The sequence below is a fragment of the Taudactylus pleione genome, unplaced genomic scaffold, assembly GCF_031769625.1.
Source record: "Taudactylus pleione unplaced genomic scaffold, aTauple2 ptg000105l, whole genome shotgun sequence".
Lineage (NCBI taxonomy): Eukaryota > Metazoa > Chordata > Amphibia > Anura > Myobatrachidae > Taudactylus > Taudactylus pleione.
The window spans coordinates 6,020,212-6,033,362 of NW_028284507.1; the positions used below are offsets into that span (position 1 = coordinate 6,020,212).

The following is a 13,151-nucleotide window of genomic DNA, read 5'->3' on the forward strand; positions in this document are numbered from 1 at the left end:
TAAAGAGACAAAACAGAGTCTGGGCACATTGTAGACGTAAGCTTTAAATTTACCCAGCCATTATATAACCTTATTCTCGGGATGCAACCAAACTTGCCTTCTACCATACAGCAACACAAATGCGTCAGCGACAGCTATCAGACTTTCATAGGGCAATACAACTCCGCAGTCTCGCAGTGGTGCTGGTACAGAGTTACAATTGTATACCGTCTTCAGACAGATCTAGTGATTTTTTATTAGCGATCTGTGCATGCGGCAGGGCCTGCGTACGCAACTTAGGGTAATTATGGACAATTCAGAGCCCTCTGGATCTCATTTATACGTATCTCCATTTTTGGCTGAGCGAGTGTGGCTGGGCTGCAGCTGGGCATTCGCATGTAGGATTTGTATCCCGTGGGTGTGTTATTCAGAGGTGAGCCAACACAATTGTGGACGCTATAGGTGCAACTCTGAATAAGGCAGAGAGTCTACCAATCAAATGTCTTCTTACACTTGGTGCTAATGTCGTTCAGTTATTCATAGCAAATTTTGTATAATTAAAAAAAAAGTGTCTCCCCTAATGTTCCATAGCAAAAGGCATAAAAGGTAAAAAATCAATCATAAAATCACAACAAAAAGTCTCTTTAAAATCTGCTACGCGTTTCACGGCACTTGTCACTTCTTCAGGCAGTCACAGAGTGAATGACCTCTGACTGTCTGAAGAAGCAGACTGGCGCTGTGAAACGCGTAGCAGATTTTAATGAGACTGTTGTGATTTTATGATTTAATTTTTGCATTTTATGCCATTTATTTTTTACTATCGCATACTGTAATCTTATTCCCATTACATTGTTTAATATTTCTTTTGTAAAACTATTTGGATGCAAAGTATTGTCAGAAATAGTGAGAAAAGCGTATATTGCGATATTTGTATAAGACCAAAACTGTTGTTCAGACACGTTGGTTAAATCGGTTTCATTTATAGAACTTTTCTGAATGACCATTTTTGTCTGTTTTCCGGTGTGTGAGGAGACAAATTGCTGATTGTCATTTGCTCCTATACATTACCAGATTTTCATTCCAACCAACCAACTAGTTGGATGAAAGTGGGTTTAGTGTTTGGCCAGCTTAAGGTACTTCTCCTTTTGAGTATCCGAGTCACAACACAATGCTCATAGCTGACTCACATTCATGGGAACCAGGAGTATTGCCACAAATAAACTTACACAGTGTCATAGATACCATTTCTAGAGAATCTCTAAATATGTTTTAGAAGTGTTGCTATCAGCACCAGAGACTACTTTTCCTTTTACAGACTACCCCTAGGATCTTGTTGGGAGACCCTTTCTCCTTAGGCCACAGATTCGAATACACCTTTGTGGTGCTGATCCCATATCTATTCTGCTAGACAATAAATTCCACCCATGTCTTGGAAAGCTGCATCTTCCAGTACTGGCACGTGCGGGTGAGGTTGCGAAATTGTAACAGTATCGCCTCTAATTAGGGGCGATGGAAGCACAACAAGGTAACACTAGCATCCATTGCTGTCAAATCACTCAACGCTAACACACTGAAGGGAATTTGGAACATTCAGAGTAGATTCTGCAAATATTAAGTGCTCTAAGAGTAAGCTCCCACATTGCAGGGAATCAGTCTTCCTCATCCCCATCAATGTGTCAGCACCGAGCGACTTGTGAGCACTTTAGAGGGGTTTCCAGATGTCCGTATATGATGGCCATCCAACCTCCAGCCTACGCTACTAGTAGCTATATCACCATTTAACCACCGCTGCAACAATAGTATTGTAGCTAACGTGTCCGAAACAGAGCTGCTGCGTAGGTCCGGTTATATTCCTAGATTAGCTAAACAGCTACATATACAGGATGGCCTCATATTCAGATTTGTGTTTCATACATCTGGCTGAACATTCATAGGCTTGTCATTGTGGAATTAAAAAATGAACCTGAGATGTTTTTGGGTCATGACATCCACCCCTATACTTCTCATTAGGACCCGAATAAGATAGTCACAGGAACCCATTACTACATGTCCAGTTAATATGGCAGCGGAGGAAGTTTTGACTATGGGAAAATCGTAAATAAATATTTGTGACTGTCATGGGAAAAGTGAGACACGTGGGAGCCTCAAGCAGATATTTCACGGTTAGCAATCATAAATAACGTATATTTTATCTCCGAATGTATTTGGGCGGTGTCTTTAGGGTATATTTGCACAGGTGTGCTTCCCATATTCTCTCCCTATAGTGCCACCTTTGTGGAAGTGACCTACCATGGAATTAGTGGGGTCAACCCAGCACAAGTATCACCACACTCACTGCCACCATAGCAGCCTTACTCATTATCTGATGTAAAACAGGGCAGGAAGCACGCACCTTCTCCGCAATAACGCTTTCTGTCGTGTAAATGGCCATTAGCTCTGTGTCTTCAGTATCCTGGTCAACACTGGCCGTGGCACCTCCATTTATCACCACCTGAAATTCCAAACATGAAGCATAAGACAGCGGAATCTTGAGGAAGTCATCGGCAAGTTATATATAAACACATACACACACACATATATACATACACACGGATACATGTACACACACATATACACAGCCATAATGGAAAAAACTGTTACATATTTATTTGTACATCTAGTTTTATAGAAGACTAGCGAATTAGTAGCTTGTATTCTCCTTTACACTGTATAGGTGCCATCTGGGAAGGTCACCTTTATCACACCGACATAAATTGCTCCACACCGATAAGACTTACTACAGTATAATCATAAAATAAAGCTCTATTTTTATTTTACAACCAAATGGTGCTTCCAGTAATACTAAGCATGGCTGTCACTGGTGCTTCCCGTATTACTAAGCATGGCTGTCACTGGTGCTTCCAGTATTACTAAGCATGGCTGTCACTGGTGCTTCCAGTATTACTAAGCATGGCTGTCACGGGTGCTTCCAGTAATACTAAGCATGGCTGTCACTGGTGCTTCCAGTAATACTAAGCATGGCTGTCACTGGTGCTTCCAGTAATACTAAGCATGGCTGTCACTGGTGCTTCCAGTATTACTAAGCATGGCTGTCACTGGTGCTTCCAGTAATACTAAGCATGGCTGTCACTGGTGCTTCCAGTAATACTAAGCATGGCTGTCACTGGTGCTTCCAGTAATACTAAGCATGGCTGTCACTGGTGCTTCCAGTAATACTAAGCATGGCTGTCACAGGTGCTTCCAGTAATACTAAGCATGGCTGTCACTGGTGCTTCCAGTAATACTAAGCATGGCTGTCACTGGTGCTTCCAGTAATACTAAGCATGGCTGTCACTGGTGCTTCCAGTAATACTAAGCATGGCTGTCACTGGTGCTTCCAGTAATACTAAGCATGGCTGTCACTGGTGCTTCCAGTATTACTAAGCATGGCTGTCACGGGTGCTTCCAGTATTACTAAGCATGGCTGTCACGGGTGCTTCCAGTAATACTAAGCATGGCTGTCACTGTTGCTTCCAGTAATACTAAGCATGGCTGTCACTGTTGCTTCCAGTAATACTAAGCATGGCTGTCACTGGTGCTTCCAGTAATACTAAGCATGGCTGTCACGGGTGCTTCCAGTATTACTAAGCATGGCTGTCACTGGTGCTTCCAGTAATACTAAGCATGGCTGTCACTGGTGCTTCCAGTAATACTAAGCATGGCTGTCACTGGTGCTTCCAGTATTACTAAGCATGGCTGTCACTGGTGCTTCCAGTAATACTAAGCATGGCTGTCACTGGTGCTTCCAGTATTACTAAGCATGGCTGTCACTGGTGCTTCCAGTAATACTAAGCATGGCTGTCACTGGTGCTTCCAGTAATACTAAGCATGGCTGTCACTGGTGCTTCCAGTATTACTAAGCATGGCTGTCACTGGTGCTTCCAGTAATACTAAGCATGGCTGTCACTGGTGCTTCCAGTATTACTAAGCATGGCTGTCACTGGTGCTTCCAGTATTACTAAGCATGGCTGTCACTGGTGCTTCCAGTATTACTAAGCATGGCTGTCACTGGTGCTTCCAGTATTACTAAGCATGGCTGTCACTGGTGCTTCCAGTATTACTAAGCATGGCTGTCACTGGTGCTTCCAGTATTACTAAGGATGGCTGTCACTGGTGCTTCCAGTATTACTAAACATGGCTGTCACTGTGATTCTGTTCATCAGCACATCACACAGGAAAACAGAGCGGAGTAATGATAATGCGGCATTGAATCCAGGTCACAAGAATCAGGACTGGTTTGTAGATTAAATTCTTCTTTTATGTTTTGCTGACCTCTTCCATATTTTAATGTCCTTCATCCCCCAAAGAGCCTTGCACAGACATTAGATCTCCGGTATATATTTCTTTAACCCCTTATTGGACTAGATGCAGATTACACTGCAGAGGTGGATATAAATATAGCCTATATTGCCTACTAATAACCACAAATGGCAGATGGATATGTAAATGCGTAAGAGCCATTAAGAACTTAATATGAGCTGATGGATATGGCTTTACACGTACACTGGACTTGCTGAGTAACAATGTTGATGAAAGTGAGCAGTGGGATCCTAACATAGCTTATAATAGAATATCAAGCACATGTATTATGCTACAGAGCAGCAGAAGAGTTAAAAAGAAAAATAAATTCCCCTCTTAAATTCATATCACTCCGAGCTGCCCTTTTGAAAATCAATCTTACATAAAGTAGCTAATATTTGTTTAGGAACAATAAAAAAAAAAGTTACATTTGATGAAATCCCTATTTTTCTCAGTTTGTTTGCTCTTATGAGACTCTATGGAGAAACTCGGAAGGGTGTAGATAATAGAAAGAATGTCATTAACAGAAATACAGTGTTAGTCATAAGCTTAATGCTAGCCCCACGTGGTGATCTTTTGTTCAATGATTGCACAAAGCCTGATAACAATTCGATCAAAATAGAAGGGATCGGTATCTGGCACGGGCCCAGCCATGCCATAAGTCATCTGGTCGTTCAGCATCAGTGCCATGGTACCACTCAACACAGGAGCCAAAATGGTGTCAGGGGCAGACGTGATGCGCTAACTTCATATCACCCAATTCAAAGAAAGAGAGGAACAAAAAAAGTGTCTAAATGAAGTGTGACTTGTTTCTACTGAGGGGATTGTCACTTTAAATAAATGCATATGAAAATAAACTAAAAGGTGACTCATTTATTGACTTGTATTAAAAAGTTCACTTTGATGAGGGATCTGGCAAGTGCCTGTAATACCAAATGTATGTCTACTATATATCTGGAATACAAAGTTTATTTAGATTTTGCCAACATGTTCCTGCATGGTAAAAACAAGAAAGTACTCTCTCATATATAAGGGGGACCTTTATCTCCTGGCATATGCAGGAGAAGGTGCCAAAAGCTGCCACTAGTAAGGATGGCCATCGGTGGGGTGTCCATAAGTGATTACCATCCATGACACATAAACAATCTATGATGAACCATCCCTCGATGGCCACCACTGCTGGGGGGAAAGGCGGGCTAATGAAAAATGGGGGGGTGGCTTATTGGGCCAGGGGGCAGGGCTAAGATCTGTCCCGTCCAGAAAAAAATAAATAAATCATCAGTTCCAACTCATCCCTAGCCAATAGCAGTTATTTCCTAAACTGTACATGAAAAAAAGTAGATAAAAGACTCTGAGTTCTAGAGAATATCTCCCATAAAGTAACCTTATATTTTTACTTACCTTCTATTGTGGAATCAGTGTAAATTCTGAAGACCACAAATGTACACTTATTTTGTTTGTATGTATAACGAATGCTCATCACACTTAAAGTGTGTTGCCTTGCGTATGGCAGTCACCAATATCTCTTCTATTAGTTATTTGAGCAATTAAGTATATATGCAGTATTCCAGTATAAACCACTGGTATAAGCCACGCCTCTTTCTAATAATAGAGGAAGCCCCAAAACTTAAAGAATGTTTTGAAACTCAGCTGAACATGTATTTATGTAGAGTGGTGCCAGAAGATGGTGAACACTTTACAGATTTCAGAATGTCTATATAAATGTGACCTTAACTGTGTTACTCATAAATTTATAGATAACGAGAACACAGCAAATAAAATATCACTCAAAGGATATATTTCTTCATTCATTTATCATAATTATAATAGATTACATTTTGTCCACAAAAGTATGTGACCCTCTAGGAGTAAACACTGGAACAGCAATGACTACACTCAAATTTTTACAGTCACTTTTGATCAGTCCCACAGATTGGCTTGGAGGAATTTTGGCTCATTTCTCTTAAACAGAATGGCTCTAACTCATAGATGCTTCTGGGCATATTGCTTCAGGTACTACCACAACACTTCTATTGGGATAAGGTCTGGACTATGACTCAGCCATTCTAAAATGACAGCTTTCTTCTTCAACCATTTCTTTGTAGATGAACTTCTATGTTTAGGGCCACAGTCTTGCTGCAACACCCACCACCTTCTGCCGAGTATGCGGACGGATACCCTGACATTCTCCTGGATAGAATATACTTCAACAATACAGAATTGAAAGTTCCATCAATTATGGCAAGTCACCCTAGCCCCATGGGAGCAAGACAGCCTCAAACCCTGATATGGCCACCACTATGTTTCATAGCTGAGATTAGGTGCCTATGTTGGAATGCAGAGTTTGGGTTTCTAAAAACATAACATTTCTCATTTAGACCAAATCGTTCCATGTTAGACTCATCAGTTCACAAAACATTTTTCAAGTAATCTCCTGGTTCATCCAGGTGGTCATCAGCAAACATCTTGGAGTGTAGCACCCACCTCTCCATGTACACTATTCTTGTTCTTTGTTTGTGTGATGGTGGACTCAAGAGGCCTACAAATCCATTGACGTTACCCTGGGAATCTGTCTCAACTCCAAGAAAGTTATATGTCTTGGCGTGATTTTTGTTGGATGATCACTCCTGAAGAGTAACAATGGTGTTGAAATTTCTACATTTGTACACTATCTGCCTGGCAGAAGATCGGTGAAGGGGCAAGTATTTAGAGACCATTTTGTAACCATTTCCAGTCGCATTGGCAACTCTTTTCCAGAGGGGTCTCGGTCCTTCAATCGCAGCGTGGCATGTACACAGGCGCGGCGACAGGGGGGGGAACAGGGGCACCACCATACCGGTCCCCGTGGTGCTAGGGGCCCCGAAGGGGCCCACAGACAGTCCGAACTGCAATGAGTCAAACTGACTCATACAGTACAGTGGCGCAGTGCCGGCGGCCGTAGGAATGGAGGAGGAGGTGATCTGACATTCCTCCTCCCCTTTCATCTCCTCCCGTTTTCCCCTCCCCTTACATTCTTCTCCTACACTGCAGATGCCGGGGGCTTGACGTCACACTGTAGTGTCCGGCCCCGACGCAGACAACCTGACGTAGACAGCGTCTCCCTGCGGCTGGGTGAACTGGGTGAAAGGTAAGGTGAGCGCTCTCTCTCCCCCCTCCCCCCCTTACAGGGATGGGGGGGCTCCTAAAAAAATGTGTGTGCCGGGCCCCGTAATTTCTGTTGCCGTCCCTGCATGTACACAGACACGTGGGGGGTCAAACTATAGTTTTTACAACAGGGCAGGATCACCCAAACTTACAGCTGACTTGTCATTCCACTGATTTACAACCTAACCCTAGACCTCGACATATTTTCCTTGAAGGTATTACTTCCTAAATTGCAAGTGTCCCTTTATTGCATATATATTATAAATATTCCAATTGTGCCTGGCAAATATAGAAATGTAGGAGTAAAGGCTTTATCCACCATGAGATAAGGAGCATTTGCGTAATCCAGGCAGATGACATGAAACAAAACTAACATAGCCCTATGCCACACTAACTTTCACTGCAATGTAATGACTCAGCACTTTCACTGCCTGACTGTTAAAGATCACTCATTATACTACTGAGGGGGGAAAAAAAAACACAGGCACCAAAAACAAATAATTCTACATACAACCGTCACCTACTTTCAAATAGAAACCACAAAACAAACTAGTCAGTCATTCTTGACAAGTGCAGTTTCTGCTTTTAAAAAAAAAAAAAATTTTTTTAAATTCCACCTTCCAGCAACCAATGCTATTTAGAATCAGGCTACCCCTGTGTAGTCTTTCATTGGAGGTTCTCCTGGCTCCTCACCCACAGCATCTGACAGCATGGAGAAAAGAGCGCTCTCAGACACAGCAGACTGAACTTATCCTAGTTACCTAAGAAGCTTGGATAGGGGTGAGCAATGTATATGGAAGTAGATTGGTTTGGCCACGGCTGACGCCCAATCAGTTTCGGTATACAGTACGTACAGCTGGGAGATGGTATCTGCTGCCCAGTCAAGGTGATCGCACCCATCTGTAAGCAGTCAGTGCGCTGGATTGGAAAAGATGTGCAGGAACTTGAACACCGTGATTTAGGGGGTCCAGCAAGTGGTTGGTAAATATCAGGGTGCAAATGACTATATTATATAGGTTTACTCTATATAAAAGTTTATTTGCAGTTAATCAGTAAGTATCAGCAAAGAACACAGACTAATCGAAATGTTCTGTGGGAAAGTGCTGAAAACCAAAAGGACCGTACACAGTCAGGGTCTAGCCCATGGGCACCACCTCTGAAGCAGCATGTCGGGGTCCTGTGATAGAATACTCTTATCTTTTTTATAGTCTCCAATTACCTTCTCTGTACTTTTATGCTGGCCATACACCCACCTGATTTCGGGTCGATTCCCCGATTTTCGACGCGCCATATGATGGATCGTGTGGACATCGTGTTTTTTTTTAGGTAGGATACGATGCGATGTGCGCTCCCGCAGCCGTCAAAACGTATCGTGTGATCAGCTGTGCAGTCCAGTGCTTATTTGATTACAGACAGATGCATGCATCACGGATCTCCCTGTGTGTGCAGAAGTTTTTTTTTTTTTTTTTTGTAACAAATGAAGCCGCTCACACGATGGATGCACGATGCATCGTATAGTCAGATCGTATGTCCATCATGTGTCAATCGTGTGGCCGGGACTGACAGGTAGCTGAAGGGAAAACGGCACGGTGAGTCGCATCGGAACTCATCGTGCAGGTGTTTGGCCAGCATTATCCAACAAACAGTGTGTGATGAGCTCACCAATGACCCTAATAACGGTAAAAGGCGTGCTTTCCTCCTAGCACTGAAAATGGCCACTAATCAGCTCATTTACTCTTATTAGGGCAGAGACTGCTATAAACATCCCCAATCACATTCTATAGAAAAACAATAACAAAGGTGTAGCAGTTCTATTATAACTATTATATCAGTAAACTATGATATATGCTTGTTAAGCCAGCAGTGGTGTGCTCAAAGCCGTTAAGGACATTGAGCACACACACTGAACGATATCTTGCACGATATTGTCAGGTTGGACAGCAGGTTCGGGCGATGTACGATGTTGTTAATGACCAATGGGAGCATGCATCTCTGGTCCATGATGGCATATCCACTGGCCGATATAATGAACGATTACGATATCGTTCATTTTATCGGCTAGTGGATACGCGGCTTTACACAATTCTCAACTTAAAGCAATATACAGTATGTACACATATACTGTATATCATACACACAGGGAACTATGAGCCTGATTCATACCCGCTCGCAAGCGGGTCGATGGCCGGGCAGTGCGCACGCACAACGTACGCGAGTTCCGAAGCAAGATAGAAATCACTCGCTGAGGGACTCACTACAAGATGGGGCGGCTGTCATTGTTGATCAACAGCTCGCCCCGTTTTGTAGGCGGGGAAGGGGGAGTAGCCCTACTGACATCACGAGTAATGTCAGTAGTGAGCTTCCTGCTGTATTAGAGCAGGAATCTCGCTGGGGCTTGCGGAAGACGAGACCCTACCACAAGGGTTTTGTCGCAAGCTCGATGGTTGAGACCATCACCTGGCTGCTCGCTAAAGCTGTGGGTGGTCACCCACATCCTAGCGAGCAGCCAGGAGGCCGGTTAAAAAAAATTTAAAAAAAAGCGGCCGCCCTGATTCAGGGCGAGCGCTCGCTCTTTGCCTCTGAATCAGGCCCTATGAGTCAGGTACAGAGTGAATTCAGTTCATTTAGCCACAAAGTAGCTCGGAAATAATGTTTTTTCTAAGATTGTAGAGTACAATAAATTATATCTAATTTTATGCAATGACTGCACATTCATGATCTGTCCAGGGGTGTCAGAAAGGCTGGATAATGTCACGATGTGTAACAGAAGTAGGTGGGATAAGGGTTAAAGATGGGGCTGGAGCGGTACAGGATTTTTTTCCCCAAACCGTGAAGAATGTTACTTTAATGAGCAGCAAGGAAGAGGTTTCCATGGCAACCAGACACTTGGATAAAAGCAGCAGATCTAGGGCAAGCAGCAGATAATTAAGAGTTCTATAAAAAAGATTATTTCAAATATCAGAGCTCCTGTGTTGTGTGCAGTCTGAGATAACCTTTTATCTGTGGGAGCCAACAAAACGCATTCATATAAAAAGACTTCTATAGTACATCTGAACTTGTATATAACTAAGACAAGTAACTGGAAAAACCAGAGTCCAACAGTCTACACTAATTAACTAAAATGGAATATAAACGTACAATATAGGTTATTATGAGAGGAGATTTGTAGAGTGATAAAAGTTACTCCCATTTGAGGGAGTGGATTCATTCAATAGTTATGTTTTAGGCTGTAATCTCGTAATCTTTGTTAATCTCGTAAAATGATAGAAAGCAGAGAAATACAGAATGTACTAAAACTGCATTACAAATGTATATACTCCAGCTGTTGGACATTCTTGGTTTTAAAGCAGAAAAAGTAGACATCATTGATCTTGTAGAAGGTATTGTGAAACTTACATGCTTACAATTCCCCTGAATCTTTTGTACTGACCCTTAAATAGACGGAAGACATTTTAGGACTGACCAGCCTAGCAAGTTACACTGCACTGCTGATACAGGTCGCTAGCAAAGCTCCACAGGAATAGATGCCGTGCGCCGGTGCACAGCGTCTATTCACCCGCTGCTCTGCTATGCCGAGCAGCAGTGTGTGCTCACCCCAATTGCCCCCCCCCACTGCGAGACACTGATGCATTTGCTGCTATTTAAAGTGTCATTGAGCACACAAATTTGTCCCACACCTTCTGCGGTCATACATCCTCACAGTATAACACTAACTGGATACTTCACAGCAGGTGTTGTGCACTCAGGTTGCAAAACGTCTCCCATTCTTCTACGGACATATTTCATTCTATCACTACCAAATATGGATATTCTGGTTTTGTCTCTCCAGATGACACCGTTCCATTGTTCTTCTGACCTATTATTATGCTTTTTAGCTCATTCTAATCTTTTCTGTCTTTGTTTGAGAGATAAAAGCGTTTTTTTCCTTGGAATTCTGTCGTTTAATCCATAATATTGAAGTCTGTGTGGAACAGTCCTGGCACTGATGTCTACACCACATTCACGTCAATCATTTTGAATTGCCTGAGATGATTTTCTTCTGTCACTCAAGCACAGTTTTTTCCTTCTTCTATCACAGCATGGTGTTGTGGATCTTTTCCTATCTTTACCAGTTTGGTTTTGAATCGACTGTAGTCTGTTTATACTTATTCCACAGTTTCGAAATTCCTCCTTTGGTTACCTACTTCACGTAAAGTAATTATTTTGTATCTCTTTCTAGGTGACCAGTCAACTCTTTTTACTTTGCTTGTCCCCTAAATAAGTTACACAGCTTACTACAAGAAATTAAAGTAAAAAATATGCATAAAAAACAGCGATCAAACAAACAAGATGTTTTACTATCAATTCTGGTAGCAACAACTGTGCTCCTTATCTTTATTTAGCTATAACTTTTTATGTCATAAAGATCATTGTTTGCGGTGAACTGCATTATATTGTGTATAAAAGTATCTTTCCAGTGATCTATACCTTCATAGGATTTTCTTTAAAAATAATGGTTATACGCAATTAAATATATTTTTTCTTTTTTTTATGGGGGGTGGAACGTTAAATTACAGTGGGGGCCTATGGACAGGGGAATTGGGGGGATGCAAAACATACAATGCCCCCAGTAATGGTCCCCCTATGTAGTGCCCCTTTAATCAGTGCCCCCAGAAGTGGTCCCCCCTATGCATTGCCCCCAGTAGCTGTCCCCCCAGTAGTCCCCACTATGCATTTCCCCTAGTAGCGGCCCCACCCTATACAGTGCGTCAGTAGTGGCCCCCCCATACACTGTCCCCAGTAGCAGCCACCCCCACCTATGCAGTGCCCCCACAGTAGCGGCCACCCAAACTATGCAGTGCCCCCACAGTGTCCCCAGTAATGGCCACCTCCCCCCTATGCAGTGCCACTTAAAAAAAAAACACGCAACTTACCTGATCCACGCTCCTGCCGACGACCGCCGCTGCCCGCTCCTCCAGGCCTGCTCTGCACTATGGGAGAAACGTCATGACGTCTCTCCCATCACCTGCTGCGGGGTGAGCCGCTGGCGGTTGTGAGTTTGTTACGCTGTAGTGTGGACCGCGGTCTGCAGATTGCTGAAAATCTGGTCGCCATGGCGACCTGGCCCCCGGGTTTTGTCGAGCCCTGATATATATATATATATATATACACACACACAAATATACACACACACAGTTAAATAGTGTGTGACAAATGCATTTATAGCCAGTGGCTCATTCCCAGACGGAGGGGTCCCCAAGCCACTATCTCACATAGGGCCCCAAACAGTCTGAACCTGACTCTAGTAAGATGTCAAATGACTGAGCAGTGAGCATACACCACCGGGACTCCAAGCTGTCTCAAGTTCTGGCAATGCGCCTGCGTTGCTGTCTAACTTTCAGTATTCCCACACAACTGGGTGCCAGAAAACTTTCTGTAACCCTGGCTTCCTCTAGAATGTGGGATATGAGAGCTGTGTGATGGAGGTAGAGCTGGGGGGAGAGCTTTGTGATGAGGGAAAGCTGTAAACGGGGCGGAGGGGGGCGCCAGTCCCTTATTTTGCCAGGGGCGCTTGGACCCCTAGATACACCCCTGCATTTAAGTCCATATTGCTGGTTGACACTTTAGATATAGGTGAAAAGAGGATGTGCGGCTCCCTACCTGTGGTTCTACTGCTTTTCCCCCGTTAATATCGGAGATGTGCGCCAGAC

The 13,151-nt window shown here is 43.2% G+C and overlaps 1 protein-coding gene across 3 annotated transcripts in view; it reads right to left on the minus strand.

The window, feature by feature from the left end:
- The window catches only part of SLC23A2 (solute carrier family 23 member 2), a 153,058-nt gene that overhangs the window by 54,534 nt on the left and 85,373 nt on the right, over positions 1-13,151 (minus strand). For all 3 annotated transcript variants that reach the window (XM_088470804.1, XM_088470805.1, XM_088470807.1), the window contains one exon: positions 2,372-2,470. In XM_088470804.1, the coding sequence (XP_088326930.1) occupies positions 2,372-2,470 (99 nt within the window). The remainder of the gene's footprint in view (positions 1-2,371; positions 2,471-13,151) is intronic.